The 13761-nt window shown below is 38.0% G+C and overlaps 7 protein-coding genes across 10 annotated transcripts in view; 4 read left to right on the plus strand and 3 right to left on the minus strand.

The window, feature by feature from the left end:
- Positions 1-2914, plus strand: part of LOC123004261 (G protein-coupled receptor kinase 1) — a 50995-nt gene extending 48081 nt beyond the window's left edge. For both annotated transcript variants that reach the window (XM_044397434.1, XM_044397435.1), the window contains one exon: positions 358-2914. In XM_044397434.1, the coding sequence (XP_044253369.1) occupies positions 358-522 (165 nt within the window). In that variant the 3' untranslated portion in view covers positions 523-2914. The remainder of the gene's footprint in view (positions 1-357) is intronic.
- LOC123004262 lies at positions 2746-7002 on the minus strand. The gene is made up of 9 exons (XM_044397436.1): positions 6851-7002; positions 6646-6807; positions 6450-6595; positions 6241-6406; positions 4070-4435; positions 3733-3948; positions 3354-3677; positions 3099-3302; positions 2746-3049 (listed from the first exon to the last, which is right to left on the minus strand). The coding sequence occupies exons 1-9, from the start codon at positions 6938-6940 to the stop codon at positions 2951-2953; spliced, it is 1773 nt and encodes a 590-aa protein (XP_044253371.1). The 5' UTR covers positions 6941-7002; the 3' UTR covers positions 2746-2950.
- Positions 4432-6205, plus strand: LOC123004266 (UDP-N-acetylhexosamine pyrophosphorylase-like protein 1). The gene has a single exon (XM_044397442.1). It carries the CDS (start codon positions 4516-4518, stop codon positions 5962-5964), a length of 1449 nt encoding a protein of 482 aa, XP_044253377.1. The 5' UTR covers positions 4432-4515; the 3' UTR covers positions 5965-6205.
- Positions 7003-7077: 75 nt separating the features above from the next.
- LOC123004272 (cytochrome c oxidase subunit 6A1, mitochondrial-like) lies at positions 7078-7647 on the minus strand. Its single transcript, XM_044397449.1, has 2 exons — positions 7468-7647; positions 7078-7383 (listed from the first exon to the last, which is right to left on the minus strand). Exons 1-2 carry the CDS (start codon positions 7568-7570, stop codon positions 7148-7150), a joined length of 339 nt encoding a protein of 112 aa, XP_044253384.1. The 5' UTR covers positions 7571-7647; the 3' UTR covers positions 7078-7147.
- Positions 7594-8065, plus strand: LOC123004273. Of its 2 annotated transcripts, none has more exons than XM_044397450.1 (2): positions 7594-7784; positions 7836-8065. In XM_044397450.1, exons 1-2 carry the CDS (start codon positions 7679-7681, stop codon positions 8039-8041), a joined length of 312 nt encoding a protein of 103 aa, XP_044253385.1. In that variant the 5' UTR covers positions 7594-7678; the 3' UTR covers positions 8042-8065. The 2 variants fall into 2 exon arrangements, with proteins under 2 accessions (XP_044253385.1, XP_044253386.1); XM_044397451.1 differs by having other exon boundaries at positions 7842-8065.
- A 43-nt stretch (positions 8066-8108) lies between these two features.
- On the plus strand, positions 8109-13056 carry LOC123004256 (uncharacterized protein CG7065-like). Of its 2 annotated transcripts, XM_044397426.1 has the most exons (7): positions 8109-8235; positions 8563-8668; positions 9071-9379; positions 9429-9599; positions 9644-9920; positions 9973-10258; positions 10307-13056. In XM_044397426.1, the coding sequence occupies exons 2-7, from the start codon at positions 8603-8605 to the stop codon at positions 12924-12926; spliced, it is 3729 nt and encodes a 1242-aa protein (XP_044253361.1). In that variant the 5' UTR covers positions 8109-8235; positions 8563-8602; the 3' UTR covers positions 12927-13056. The 2 variants fall into 2 exon arrangements, with proteins under 2 accessions (XP_044253361.1, XP_044253362.1); XM_044397427.1 differs by lacking the exon at positions 8563-8668 and having other exon boundaries at positions 8128-8235; positions 10307-13055.
- Positions 13057-13141: 85 nt separating this feature from the next.
- On the minus strand, positions 13142-13756 carry LOC123004274 (ragulator complex protein LAMTOR4 homolog). The gene is made up of 2 exons (XM_044397452.1): positions 13614-13756; positions 13142-13559 (listed from the first exon to the last, which is right to left on the minus strand). The coding sequence occupies exon 2, from the start codon at positions 13550-13552 to the stop codon at positions 13280-13282; it is 273 nt and encodes a 90-aa protein (XP_044253387.1). The 5' UTR covers positions 13553-13559; positions 13614-13756; the 3' UTR covers positions 13142-13279.
- Positions 13757-13761: the final 5 nt, after the last annotated feature.

Genomic DNA, 13761 nt, shown 5'->3' on the forward strand with positions numbered 1-13761 from the left:
GCCTGTTTGTACGTTTCGAACTAATTAAAAAATAATATTTTTTTAACCGGGATTGGAGGAAATAGAAGAACAAAGGAAACGTTTTAGCGTATGTTGCAAAATGCAATTGCTTCTGTTTTTTTGAGCACAAATAACTAAATCAATTATTACGAAAGAAAGGTGTTTCGGGGGAAGATATGTGCTTGTTTCAGGCAATTAATCAACTTGTATCAACATGTACTTTTGACATTTAGATTTCTATTTGACATCTTCTGTTAGAGCAGTTTCAAAGAGAACCGAGACATTTAAATTTCACCGTAATAAATTGTATGTGAGAATAATTGGAAAGTGACGTAAAAGGTGTTGTTTTTGTTGCAGGACGAAATAGGCCTAAAAGAATGGCTTACGTCCCTGAAGTCTGCTCACAAGTTATCTCAGGAGTTATTGGGGTCGATGGCGAAGAAAGCCGGCAAGATCTACGGGACTGATTCGAACAATAAAAACGCGATAATAGCGGCACATCGTAATACAAACGGTAACTAAATTTGTGGAAATATCAAACTTTGTCCTGCAAAAAAATAAAGCCGATGCGGGCTACAAGCGATTTCGCGAAGATTTATATCGTTTTTCTTGCAATGTCTTAGGCACTATTGTTGTTGCTCCCTATTTTTATTTGTTAGGTTTTTTATGTTTTAATATACAATTTAAGAGGAAATAACCGATTATTTATCGTCGCAACATTTATATATTGAGATACGTTGCGGACCTTTGTAATAACTTAAATTCATGACAAAAGTGTATTGTATTATTGTTATTTATATTATTTATGCCAATAGATTTTTGCTTTGAGCAGGTACTTTTTATAACGATAGTTTATCATTTTTTAAATATATTTATTGAGACTGTTCTGGGAATGAGGTGATGTTTGAAGTAATAAAAAAAGAGTAATGCACATTCCATTCGATTTTTTCGCAAATCTAGTCAAACACAGGACAAACAAAAATATAATCAAAACATTTTTTATTAACGGCTGTTTAACCCGCAGTTTCAGGACAGTTTCGTTATTATTTCTGATTTTGTTTTTTATTTATTTTATTATAGTTAGAAAAATTTGTTCAAGCTCGAGAATAGTCGCGCTTTACAGATTTTTTTAACGACACTGTATATTCCTGAACAGAGATGTTCGTCTCACTGGTACCAACACCAAGCTAATAAGTCACTAGAATAGCTTGTATGCCAGCTGCACTATCTGTAAATACTTGCTTGTTTCTTATTACCGTTTAATTTTGTCTAGTATAAAAAATGTTAAACAACACTCATTAAACGTCGCGGAGGATCCTGACGTGACTTTTAGTGGAAGTTGTGATTTATTCTGCACAAAACACTTCTAATTTCGTGAATTTAATCAAATATTTTGTACATTTTTGTATATACGATTTAATTTCATGTGAAACTAATGTATGTCAGATGAAACTTTCATTTCTATCCCAATGAAGAGATTTTCATCTCGTAAATGTAGAAGAATTTTCTTCCATCTCAATGTTTAAAACTGCTTCGATTATTTTGAGCCAAATTTTTTCATCCACAAAGTGTAAAAAAGTGTTTTTTAATGATTTTTATTTTCATATGCGCTAGGCCTTTACTAGGTTAACTGTCGTCAAGCAGTGTCAGTCGTTTTTAAAATACTTCACTGCCTACATTCAAAAAAGCGAATCTCCGGTCATATTTTAAAAACGACTGATACCAGACATGAATTGTGCGTGGAAAAACATGTACATTTTTGTATAGAGTGTGATTTAGATGTTTGTGCCATTGTATCCGGAATTTTTTTAACTTTAACCAGACGGCAAAGAAAGGTTTCGTCAGTCTTGCCACCCCCATCCAGAGTACCGCTTCGATTGGCAGCCATGGAATTCAATCAACTGTGCCAAATAGCGTAATCTGACCGACGGTTGGCAAGCCTGCAAACCGTTGCGGTACTCTGAATCGAAAATGAGATGAACAATCACTAGCATCAATGTTTAGGACAGCAATATAGTTGTTTTCGTGTCTAGTAATTACAAGGTTGGCAGCGAGAGGGCGCGCCCCGATTTCTGCTTCACATTTCGGCCGAATACTTAAATTAACGGACGCCCCCTAGCGCCAGTATAAATACACTTTTTTGTATTTTTTATAATTTTTTAGCACTTTGTACGACAAACAAATCAGTATTGTTGGGTTTTAATACAAACTTCTCGACAGTTTCGATGAAAAACTGAAGGATAAGTCAGTGCAAGTGTAGTGTAGTTTTAGTAAATGTTAGTTATGATGTATTCCTCCATTTTAGGACATCTTTTGCCTGAACTTGGAGCCCTTGGTTCGGCAAAAGCTCAGTTGTTGTGTCAACTTGCATTGACTTGAAGCGACCACGAAGTGACAATCAATGTTTTTTGAATATTTCATTGCGATTTTTGACACATGTTAGTGACAGTGAGGTAAAACAGAGGGCGCTTCAGTAATCTGTGTCGGGAATTGAGATCTCAGTGTATTAATTTTTATTTTTTAGTCGTGATAAAGTTGTGATAGCAAGGAAATTGTTGGGAAATTTGTGTGGGACCATTGATGAACGGGAATTGTTCAGTTAGTTCCCTTAGTACTTTCATTCAATTTCATTTTTTATCCCAACTGACGGATGAATGTAAACTGTTAAAAAAAATCAATACAAACTGAAAGTACGGTATTCTAAATAAATTAGTAGATTGGAACATGTATCACTGATAGAAGAAAAAAATTACTTGGTATCGACTCCTCGAGTCGGCAGTAATTGTGGATGTATAGTGATTATTTAATTAAAACAAAAAAAATAGATATTGATTACCTCTTTAAGTTAGTTTTTAAGTTATTAGATGTCAGTGTTGTACATATTGCATTAAAGTCACGTTTATAGACTCAACAATTCTACATTGTTTATTTTAAAGTTAATAAAAAATCCCTAACGAGTCTTAATCCCTTGTAGGATCTCTACCAAGTTCTTGTCCACCTTTTTTCCATATAATTTCCTTGTTAATGCTTCAAAATCGGCTGTTTCAATCTTAAAAAAACAAAACATACTGCATGAAACAAAACAACAGCAACATTACTTCGTGACAAGGATCGTTTTTCCGATCTGGTAACTGTGCACAATACTCAGGAGCCAAGAGACGTTCGCAGAGGGCGCACAAGCCACAAAACGTTTTAAAATCCATGACGTCATCATCTTTCCAACCAATCAAATCGCGATAGTACTTCTCTTGTTTCTCTGTCATTGCTCTACCCATCATCAAATTCAGCGCACTCTGGATGTCCTATTAATACAATAATAATCAAGCTTGTAAAAAATTTAAATAAAAACGTACTTTTCCTCGAATCTTTCTTTCACTAGTCGCTTCAAGTTCGTCGATTTTGAACTTGTTGAAAATGCAGTTGTATAATAATTTTCTAGGGCTTGTAATACTGACATTCTTTTGGATGTATTGGAGAGGTGTCATAGTTTCTAAGGTCCTGCTATCTAGAGGGAGCTCGAATCGGGCACTAGAGCGGGTAAAAACACGTGGTAAAGACAACCATAATTCTGTATTGACAGGAGGCAATTTTAACTCGTTTTGGATTTTAATAAGAGCTTCACAATTTGTTTTATCTTTTGGAACAGTTTTTAGAGCTTCTTGTAATGCAGTTCGTCGCTAGAAAACAAGTATATACCTAATTACCGAATAACAACTCTCATTAGTTTATTACTTTCTGGTTGAATTCATTATCAATCACTTCCTCATTTAACTCACGTCCCAATTGTTTCAAGATTTCAACATCTAGGAACGAGTCGACATCCCAACATTTTGACGGCCTGGCGGACCTTTTCCCCGTGTTGGGGACTTCCAAAGCCTCTTCAGGGGTGGCTGGTACCAGGGAGGGGCGAGCACTGGGGTTGTGCGAGTCTGGACCAATCGTAGCGACCTAAAAGCGACACCTATGGTTCAGGTTTATAATTACATTTTTGTGACAAACATGGGAACCAAATTTTTTATTGCAAACCTATGATACAAACTCTGATTTTCTATAATTACTTTTCTCTCACCTGTGTTTCTGGGTCAATTGAAGTCTGAAAAGCCGGCGCTCCGCTCGAACTTTCCCTTTTCTTCCTCCTTTTTTTCCCTCTACGTTTAATAAATTCGTCCTCTGCTTCCTCCTCATCGTCAGACTTTTTTTCTTCTTGTTTTTCTTTAGTTTGGGGCTCTTCAGCTTCTTTAGTTTTCTTTTTGAGGGCCTTGACCGAGCTGGGGGTCGATGACCTCGACACATTCGGGTTTGTCAATAAATGTGTCGGCGACTTTGTTTTCGGTGAAACACTTTCATCGAAGCTCCCAACTCGTGTGGGAACTCTCTGTATGCGTATAATTGGTGGTTCTTGCAAAGAGGAACTTCCATGCCATGACAGCGTCTCCTGTCAAAATCACATGTTTATGACGTTTGTTTGACAGTATTTTGTCAGCTGTCTCTATTTGAAATAATCCCAGTGACACGATGGCAAATTTCGATAAAATTGAAAGAAAATTGAAACAATTGGACCAGAGCCACTTATTGCAGTTTTTTTACACGTTTAGTGATGAAGAAAAAAAGAATTTCTTGCAACACTTGCAAAGTTTGGATTTGGACGCCAGTACGAAGCTTTTCCAGCGAGCGAAAAATTTCCTAGACGTGGCCCCAGACACAGAAGACATGAAGCCAATTCCTCATTCACAATTCGAGTCGGAGGAAGGTTGTGACAGTGAAACGCTTGAAAAATACAGAACAAGAGGTTTAGAGGCAATTGGTGCCGGGGAAGTTGGTGTCTTGCTTTTGGCAGGGGGGCAAGGCACCCGTTTGGGGGTTACATACCCCAAAGGCATGTACTCGGTCGGCTTACCCTCTGGGAAGACCATTTTCCAAATCCAGGCCGAACGAATCAGAAGGGTCCAACATTTGGCTAAGAAATACACAGGAAAGGCAGGTAAAGTCACTTGGTATATCATGACAAGTGGCCCCACGGACGAAATGACTGAAACATTCCTCAAATCGCACAATTCCTTTGGCCTTGACCCCGAAAATGTGGTCTTATTTAAGCAGGGCCTTCTACCATGTTTTGATTTCGACGGAAAAATTATATTAGAAGCCCCAAATCTAGTTGCCTTAGCCCCTGACGGCAACGGCGGGATATACCGGGCGTTGAACGTAAACGGAATTTTAGACGACATGCGGAGGCGTGGCGTTAAGTACATTCACGCCCACAGCGTCGACAACATTCTCACTAAAGTCGCCGATCCGGTTTTCATTGGCTACTTTATCGAAAAAGGTGGCGATTGCGCGGCCAAAGTAGTCAAAAAGGCGGGACCAACTGAAGCGGTAGGCGTGGTTTGTCAAATCAACGGTCGTTTCCAAGTCGTTGAATACAGCGAAATATCGGAAGAAAAAGCGCACTTACGCGACGAGGAGGGAAACCTTGTTTACAGTGCTGGCAATATTTGCAACCATTTATTCACAACTGCATTCCTTCAGAGGGTTAGTGATGAATTCGATGAAGAATTGAAGTTACACGTAGCGAAGAAAAAAATTCCTTTTGTTGACGATAACGGAAAAACGATCACACCGGAAAAACCCAACGGAATCAAAATTGAAAAATTCATTTTCGACGTTTTTCCATTCAGTGATCGGTTTGTGACTTGGGAAGTGCCGCGGAAAAGTGAATTCAGTGCAATGAAAAATACAGATAGTGTCGGTAAAGACTGTCCTTTCACAGCACGCCAAGATTTATTAGCCTTACATCGGACTTATATCGAAAAAGCAGGAGGCGTGGTTTCCGCAGAGGTGGAGATTTCACCCCTTCTATCGTACACAGGGGAGGGGCTTGAAGATCGGGTGAAAGGGAAAACCTTTACGGAAACCACAGTTTTATTGGGGGAGGAAGAAATTAGTATTAATGGTGGGAGGGTTTAAAACCGCGAATTGATAAGACTGCTTCCGTCCCGCCTACTTAATTGTATTTTATAAAAGACGCTTTTTATTCCACATGGTCGCAAAGTAATCACTAATCAATAAGATATCTCCAATTTTATATACATACTTAAGCTATTATGAAATGATAATAGCATTTTATTTAATCAAGGATCATAACAAAATCCCACAATATTTGTTTTAGAATACCCATTTAGTAACAAATAAATGGTGCAGCACGCAACATATTGTTTTATTTGCGACATTGTGGCACTGTACCTGACTGTGGCTCCGCCTCAAATCTAAAATAAGGAGTGTCTTTTCTCGAATTTGATTGGTAGGAGCGGGGTCAGGCGTGACACACCTCCTAGATCCCGATGCTCTGGTTGCAGCACTTGCCAATGTGGGAGCGGGTGTTAAAGGTCTCGAGTCCGTCTCTGTGTACCTATAATTTCTGTAAAATGTGACTATTTTGGGTGATTTTGTACCGTCTGAATAATTCCTCAGGGACGCTATCTAGGGCATTTATTTGGATATGTTTTTGATTGTTTTTCTCTAGGGGTTGAAAATTTTCGAATCCGGCTCTGATGGCTTCAATTTCTTCAGTTAATAACAAGTTTTTGCCCTCAGTGGCCTAAAAGATTTGTGTTTTTTTGCTTTTATAACTTTTATGTTTATTGTTACCCAAGAGTCTTTCACTCTTTTTAATAATTCCTTTGCTTCGTTATCTGTTGGATGATTGCAAAGGAGTGAACATCCGTATGGATAAGGGTTGTAAAGTCCTGCAAAGGGTTTAAGGACGAAGGGTGCAGAGTGTGCAAATGCCCGCAATTGAATCGTAGATACCTTAATAAGAAATTGATTTAAGGATAAAGCAATGATTACTTACTTTTTGTGCTCTGTAAATCTTTTTTGTAGGGCTTGCTATTAAACCAGTTCTTGATGTTTGATTCATTTTGATTAACTCAACAACAAACATCGATTTAATAAAGTTATTGACTAACGCCCCTACTTTCCTAACACGATGAAAACAACACTCCAGTGTCTTTTTGACGGATGTTTTAAACACGTAAATGTTATTGACTTATCGATTTAACTCAAATAAAGCGAGATGGATAACATTTAATACCACTACTTTATTTAATTTAAGAATGCAAGATACAATTGATAACTAAAAATTTATTCTCTAATGTTCATCCTCGTAACCATCAGGGAGAGCATTAGTGTGGGGGTTGTGGAACAAAGAGCGGGTTCCATCACCCCACGGGAACCTCTTAGTTCTGATTCTCAAATACTCATACTTGACAAACGGTGGTCGTTCATGGGGCTGATTGTAGTGGGCCAAGTAGCAGTTTACAGCACACAGAGCGATTGCTGGGAATGCTACAAAGAATGTCATGTTCCTCCAGATCTTGTAGCCCCCTGAAATGACACGAACCTGTTATGTAATCTCTGCTAACCTCAAAGTAATTTTTCGCAAAAATTATCTCACAAATGATTTATTACCTTCATGACCACCGGAAACAGCAGATGGCCCTTGGACCTGAACGGCCCTTCGAGCAGAAGTTTGCAAAAATCTCCGAACAGAGTGGTTGATAAGAGCGGCCATTTTTCTTTTCACTGGTATTTTGACGTTTGAATAAATAAAATCAAGGCTGCCAATCGACGTACATAACCTTCAAAGCATTTTTGAAAAAGTGTTTTATTTTTGGGCAAAATGGCACAAGACAAGGTTTCAGTTGCGTCAGACTGTGAAACAGAAAAACAGGAAGCAATGGCATTTTTGCGCGAACGGTATTTATACTTACTTTCAAGTTTATGTGGTAATTATTATAGAAAAAAAAAATGTTAATTTGTTAATTGTTTTGTGATAGTTACAGGGGCTGGAGATTGTGAAATAAAAATGTATGAAAACACGAATGTAAAATGCCGGATAAAAGCGTTCGATTCAAATTTTGAAAATATTATTGTTGAGGATCTGCAAACACCCATGCCTATCCCGATCAATAAGGCGATTTTGCGGACTAATGATTTAATTTCAATGAAGTTTAATTGTGACTATACTGAATTAATTAAATAAAACATTTTACCTTTTTTAATTTTACAAACTCTATATTTATTTTGGTGCCATAATTTTCTTTGTGTTGGTAATTGAGAGTAATAAACATAAACGTCACTTCACGAAGAATGTCTCGAAAAAATAAAATGTTTTAATTTGACCTAAATTTGTTAAAATTGAATTCGTCTGTGGAATCCCAGGTTCCCAATTTGCAGGTAGGTTTAAAATATCATCAAATTTCCTCATTTTTACAGGTTATTTTGACTGAATTGTGTGTATCGTAACACCTATAGTTCACCCGTTTTTTTCCATAATTTCTTTTATTTTACTTAAATTACTTAATTTAACTCTTTATTACTACTCAAATATTGTGAATTTGTGGATGGTTCATTGATTTTTTCAAATAAATATCAATCGATAGGTCGTCTTGTGTTGTGCTTGTGGCGGCAAATTTAAATTTGTAAACGGTAAGTTTTACTTAACCGAAATTAAAAATGTTGCGAATAAAAGGCCAATATTTATGTGTGAATTTTCTTTTACAGACAAGTGATTTAGTTAAGAAGTGTTTAGTGAATTGTGATAATGGAACCCATCGCACCGGGCACCGAGGGTGATCCTCCTGTTAATTTTTCAGCATCGACGAAACAGGTAAAAAGTAGTAACACTGTTGTTCTTACAATGTTTTCGGTATCTGTTTTGAGGATTGAGACTTCAGGTAAGTATCTTTAAAATTTGAAAAGTTCCATTGGAACTACTTCCCAAACAAAAAATACATTTTGTGGGTGATCTGTGGTTGTTCTTATTTTTTTCACAACGCATAATCAAATTGTGGCTTTTCGCCATGATTTAGTGCGTGTAATGTGCCAAAAATCAACTAAATTTCTTTAATTTTTTCAACAATCTTTGTTGAAAATACGAAAAGAAATGAAAATTCTGTAATATTATCTATTATATCATAAAGCATTGATTCGTTGTACGGTTAAGCGACTTTATTAATTGTTAATCTAAATCGAAAAATCTAATCCAGATTGTAAATCTTTCGTTTTCCAGGAGAAAGAACGTGAACGTTTACTAAACGTCAAAGCAGTTCTCCCAAACGGAAATTATGGAAATGTTTTCGAATTTAAATATATCAACGGGACTGAACATTGGTATTGCAATGCTTGCGCCTGTCCAGTCATGGGATGGGTTTTTCACCATGAAACTGGAAAACGCCATTCCATGGCTCTTGGGAACCAAAATCCAGATAGGTTTCCTTCATTACAAGACGTGGAGGAAGTGCCCACCATCCAGATAGCGCCAGGAGAACCAGTTCCTCCAGGATTTGAAGGAGAAATTGAGAAAGTCGCTCTTATTCAAGTAATGTTTCTCAAAAAACTTCTATAATAATTAAAAATATTTATTAAAGGAACGTCTGGATGTTTTTAATGTTGGCCCTTTAGTGGCTCTGGAATATCTCTTAGAATTGCGCGACTACGATTCAACAAAGGAACCGACTTATTTGTGTATTTTGTGTGATAAAAAAGGCGATCCGAGGACCGTTTTAACACACCTTGCGAGTTACAAGCACATATTACAGGTAAAAATCAGAAAACATTATTTTTTGCTAAGTATTTTTTTCAGTATTTGCAAAAACACTTTCCAACTTGTTACCGAGCTTTAGCTCCTTATATGACTAAACAATATAAAAGAAACTGGCAAATAGCTTTACATGAAATTGCTGAAGCAATTGAAAAGAAATTTGGGCGTTTGAAACCGTTACCAGTCGAAGCTGATAAATACGAGAAAGATCCCGTCCATTATTTAGAATTAATAGCCAAAGGCCGTCATTTTTCTGAATTGTCGGGTCATACGTTTGAAGAGTTAGTCAATAAAGATGAATTGACAAGAGTTCATGATGGTATTTATCTATGGCTGATTTTTCGGTGAAAAATTCAATTTTTTGGTTCCAGACGAGACCGATAAATTTTCTTATAATAAAGCAAATTTGCCTCAGACAAGCCAGAAGAAGAAAAGTCCCTCACCTCCTGTGGTCGCCAATCCGATTAAAAAGATCCGAATTGCGAATCCGCCTCCAGCAGCTGCCGGAAGTCGTCGTAGGTCACTTTCTAGCGTTTCAAGCGTGTCGAGTAGTGATCTTAGTGACTATGATGATCCTAAAAAACGTTCTTATAGTCGAAGGACAAGATCGAAATCGCCCCCACACCGAAATCGGAGCCGTAGTCCGTACAGTCGGAGGTAAATCGACCAATTATTCTCCCTTGTGTTTTATTTTTGGTTGTTTAGATATGAAAGGAGGTCTCCACCGCGGAAAGAAGTCTATTATAGAAGGGACGACCGGAATGAGCGACTTATGCCATGGGAAAAACCGAATTATCGGCGACCCAAAACCGAAAATCCGCCTGTTAAAAATAAAGTCGATAAAATGGATGAGTTTAAAAAATTGTGTAAGGCTATAGATAATGACATGGAGCGGGTTTTGAAGAATCATAAGAAGAATCCAGAGAAGCATCCTCAGTATAATGATGAGTGGAAAAAATTCTGGAATAATAGATATAAGGAGCTTCAAGCTGAGGGTAAGGATGTCTCGACTCATGACTTTAAACCTGAATGGATCGACTTTTGGAACAAACGCATGATCGAGCTCCACCACGAAGAAGTCAAGTTGAAGAAAGATGCTTTGAGGAAACGCCTAGGTCTTCCCGAAGAACCCTCACCCATCTGTTTCAAAATCATGGGAAAGAAGAAATTCGAGCCGAACAAGAATAGTCCGATGAGTAACAAACCAGTGCCACCTTCAGCATTACCTGATAATGATCCTGAGGTTATAGTTATTGATGACAGAGACGATGAGAGTAAGAGTTCGCGACGATCGCATAGTCCATGGGAGGAGGAACCTGTGAGGAGTAGTTCTCGAATATCACGTGACAAAAGTCGGGACGGTTCCAGGGATAGGAGTCGTGAAAGGATTGAACGGACGTCACGCGAACGTTCGGTGCGAAGCCCACGACGTGATAAATACAGCAGAAGTCCCAGAGACAGGTCACGAGAGAGAAGTTGGGATAGGGATTACAAAATCAAGGATTATAGGAGGGAACGGATTAGGATCGTCAGCGAATTGCCGTGGGAACGAGACCGCAAATCTTACAGGAATGAAATTCCTAGTTATTACAAACCACCAGCTGTCATGCGTGATGTTACAAGAGAACCGGTTTTGACTCCTCCCCCTGTTGCGCCGGTCACCGAAGAGGAGGATGACGGGGAAATTAATATCGTGGCTGTTTTACGACTTTTAACAGCTCTTGAAGAGAAATTAGGATCACTAGGACCTAAAGTTATCGATTTATTAGCGCAAGCACTTGCTATGGAAAAGAACGAAGCCAATAGTTCGGAAAACTTGCTCGATAATGAGATTAATTGTGTGATGTTTGAAACGGTTAAAGAGAAATTGAAAGGTCAGCTATTGGCCGGTTTGGTCGAACCAATTCAAGAGAAAGCGTTCAAAAATGCGATCAAGAAAACCGCGAGTTTGATACATCTCGCCGGCGAACGCAAAAAGGAAAAAGAAAAGAATCAACCGAAAGTTGATCCTGTCAAAGTCCCCGGAGTTGGGACTGTTGATAAGGCTGCAATTGCGAGACAAATCGCTAATGCTTTAGTTTTGCAAGGCAAGACTGATGTGACTCAAGCTGAGCTTGAACAGTTAATAAATGCAGTAGTTGGAATGGCGGAAGCGTCCAGAAATTCAAATAAACCGATTACAACTGCCTCATTCCTGGAACAAATTACAAAAGCTGGAAGCTCGAAAGAGAAAACACCACCGAAAGAAGTTAAACCTTCTGTTCCGGCTGTAACCGAACGCGTGACGAAAAGTCCCGAAAAAATGACCAATAAAGACATGGAAGGATTGTCCGATTCTGATTTGCAGACCCTTCTCCAGAATTTCAAAGATCTCTCGACGGAAGAACAGCACAGTTTGATCAACTATTTGAAGAAATTAGAAGCCCGTGAACCGGATCGAGTCGAGCGGTTACGAAAGTTCGTAAATCTGGGTGGCCAATCTCGTGAAAAGCCCGAAGAGAAGAAAACGGGTCGGGAAAGTCCGTTTTCAAATCGCATGGGAAGCGTCAATCCCAGTGTCGAGGAAAATCGGTTCGAATCTGAAATTGAAGAACCGAAGAAATTTGAAGAGACGCGCCCCAAACTCCCGATTGATTCCGATGAGGAAGATTACACTTTCGAGGATGTGGTCAAAGCGGCCTCAAAGAATGTCAAAGAAAAAGAATTGGAGAAAGAGCGGGAGATAGTCGAGGAAAGTATGAAGTTTGAATCGAAGAAAGAGGATTTGAATCTGGATGATACTAAAGCCATAATTTCGAACATTATGAGTAATATTAACAAGAGTGATGTCGCTCAAGGTAATCTTTTGGGATTGGGATTGGGTAGTGGTCAAGGTTTATCAGTGAGTTCGGCCGATTTTGCTAAAACTTTAAATAGTATTCCGGTGAATATGGCCAGTCTTGCCAACATTGTCGGTAGCGTACAAAGTATGACAAAGGCCAGTATGGCGCCATCTGTAAATCCGCCAATGAATGTTCCCAAGAGTTTTGAACCGGTGCAAAGTAACAACTTTGGTGGGTATGGGGGCCCGCAGGAAAGACAGTTTCAGGGTCAGGGATATCAAAATAGACCTAACATGCCATTTGGAGTGAATTATCCCCAAAATCCATATCAGGCACGGCCAAATGTTGCTTATCCGATTGATAAAAATAAGGTGGCTTATCCTAATTACGCCATTTATGGTCAAGGAAACCCACAAGGACCCCCTCAAAGGCCGAATCAGCCCAGCTTTGGTAATAACCAGTTCGGTAATAATGTTAATAGAAATAATTATAACAGATGGTAGATTAAGAGTTTATATCATCTTAATGTAAGGCTTTTTTATGTTAATTTATGTGTAAGCAATAGTTATGAAGATACATTCGCGCAGAAATTATGAATAAATGATTTTACTTAAAATTTGCAAGTCTTGATTAGTAATTTCCACTTGTGATGTACAAGTGTGGACGGGCAATGTCTTATGGCATTTGATTCTATTTTTTTAACAAACAAATGATTTGGTTGTTTTTTTAAACATTTATTCCCATGTATTTAACAAAATATACAAATGATATAGCGAGAAACAAACGGCTCCAAATAAAATAACCATTTGCATGTATTTCATGCTGGTACAGTATAAAATAATATCCATATTACAGCTCACGGTATACCATTAGTGAAATCGAGTGTTTTTTTAACGATGTGGACCTTACGATTTGATAAGCAAATAATGTAACAGTGTTTATCATAATTGATTGACAGTTTTTTAAAACCTTCTTCAAAGGCAGCTTTATCAATATGCGATGTTAAATTGATCAGTCCCATAATAACCACAGCGGACTTTTCATCATTTTCCAAGTCGCCTGAAGATGATAGAACAGCCCCTTCTTCATTTAGTACCAGATAACCTGTTTGGCCCGGAATTTTATCCATTATAACCCTATCACAGTAACAATATACGTAAATAAAATACAAACTTAATTTTATAACTTACTTCCTTATTTTAGTCGACTTATAAGTAATTTCATGTTAAATTCACTCTTTTTGTGTCTAGGGGAATCAGATGTTTGTCAATCAAGGTTTTGTCAACTGTGGCTTTGACAGTTCTCATTAGATCGAATTTTCAGTAGTTCGAAATAGCA

The sequence above is a fragment of the Tribolium madens genome, unplaced genomic scaffold (assembly GCF_015345945.1).
Source record: "Tribolium madens isolate multiple individuals breed KSU strain unplaced genomic scaffold, Tmad_KSU_1.1 Scaffold_1;HRSCAF=32;Tcas5.2_LG8, whole genome shotgun sequence".
NCBI classification, from domain to species: Eukaryota; Metazoa; Arthropoda; class Insecta; order Coleoptera; family Tenebrionidae; genus Tribolium; species Tribolium madens.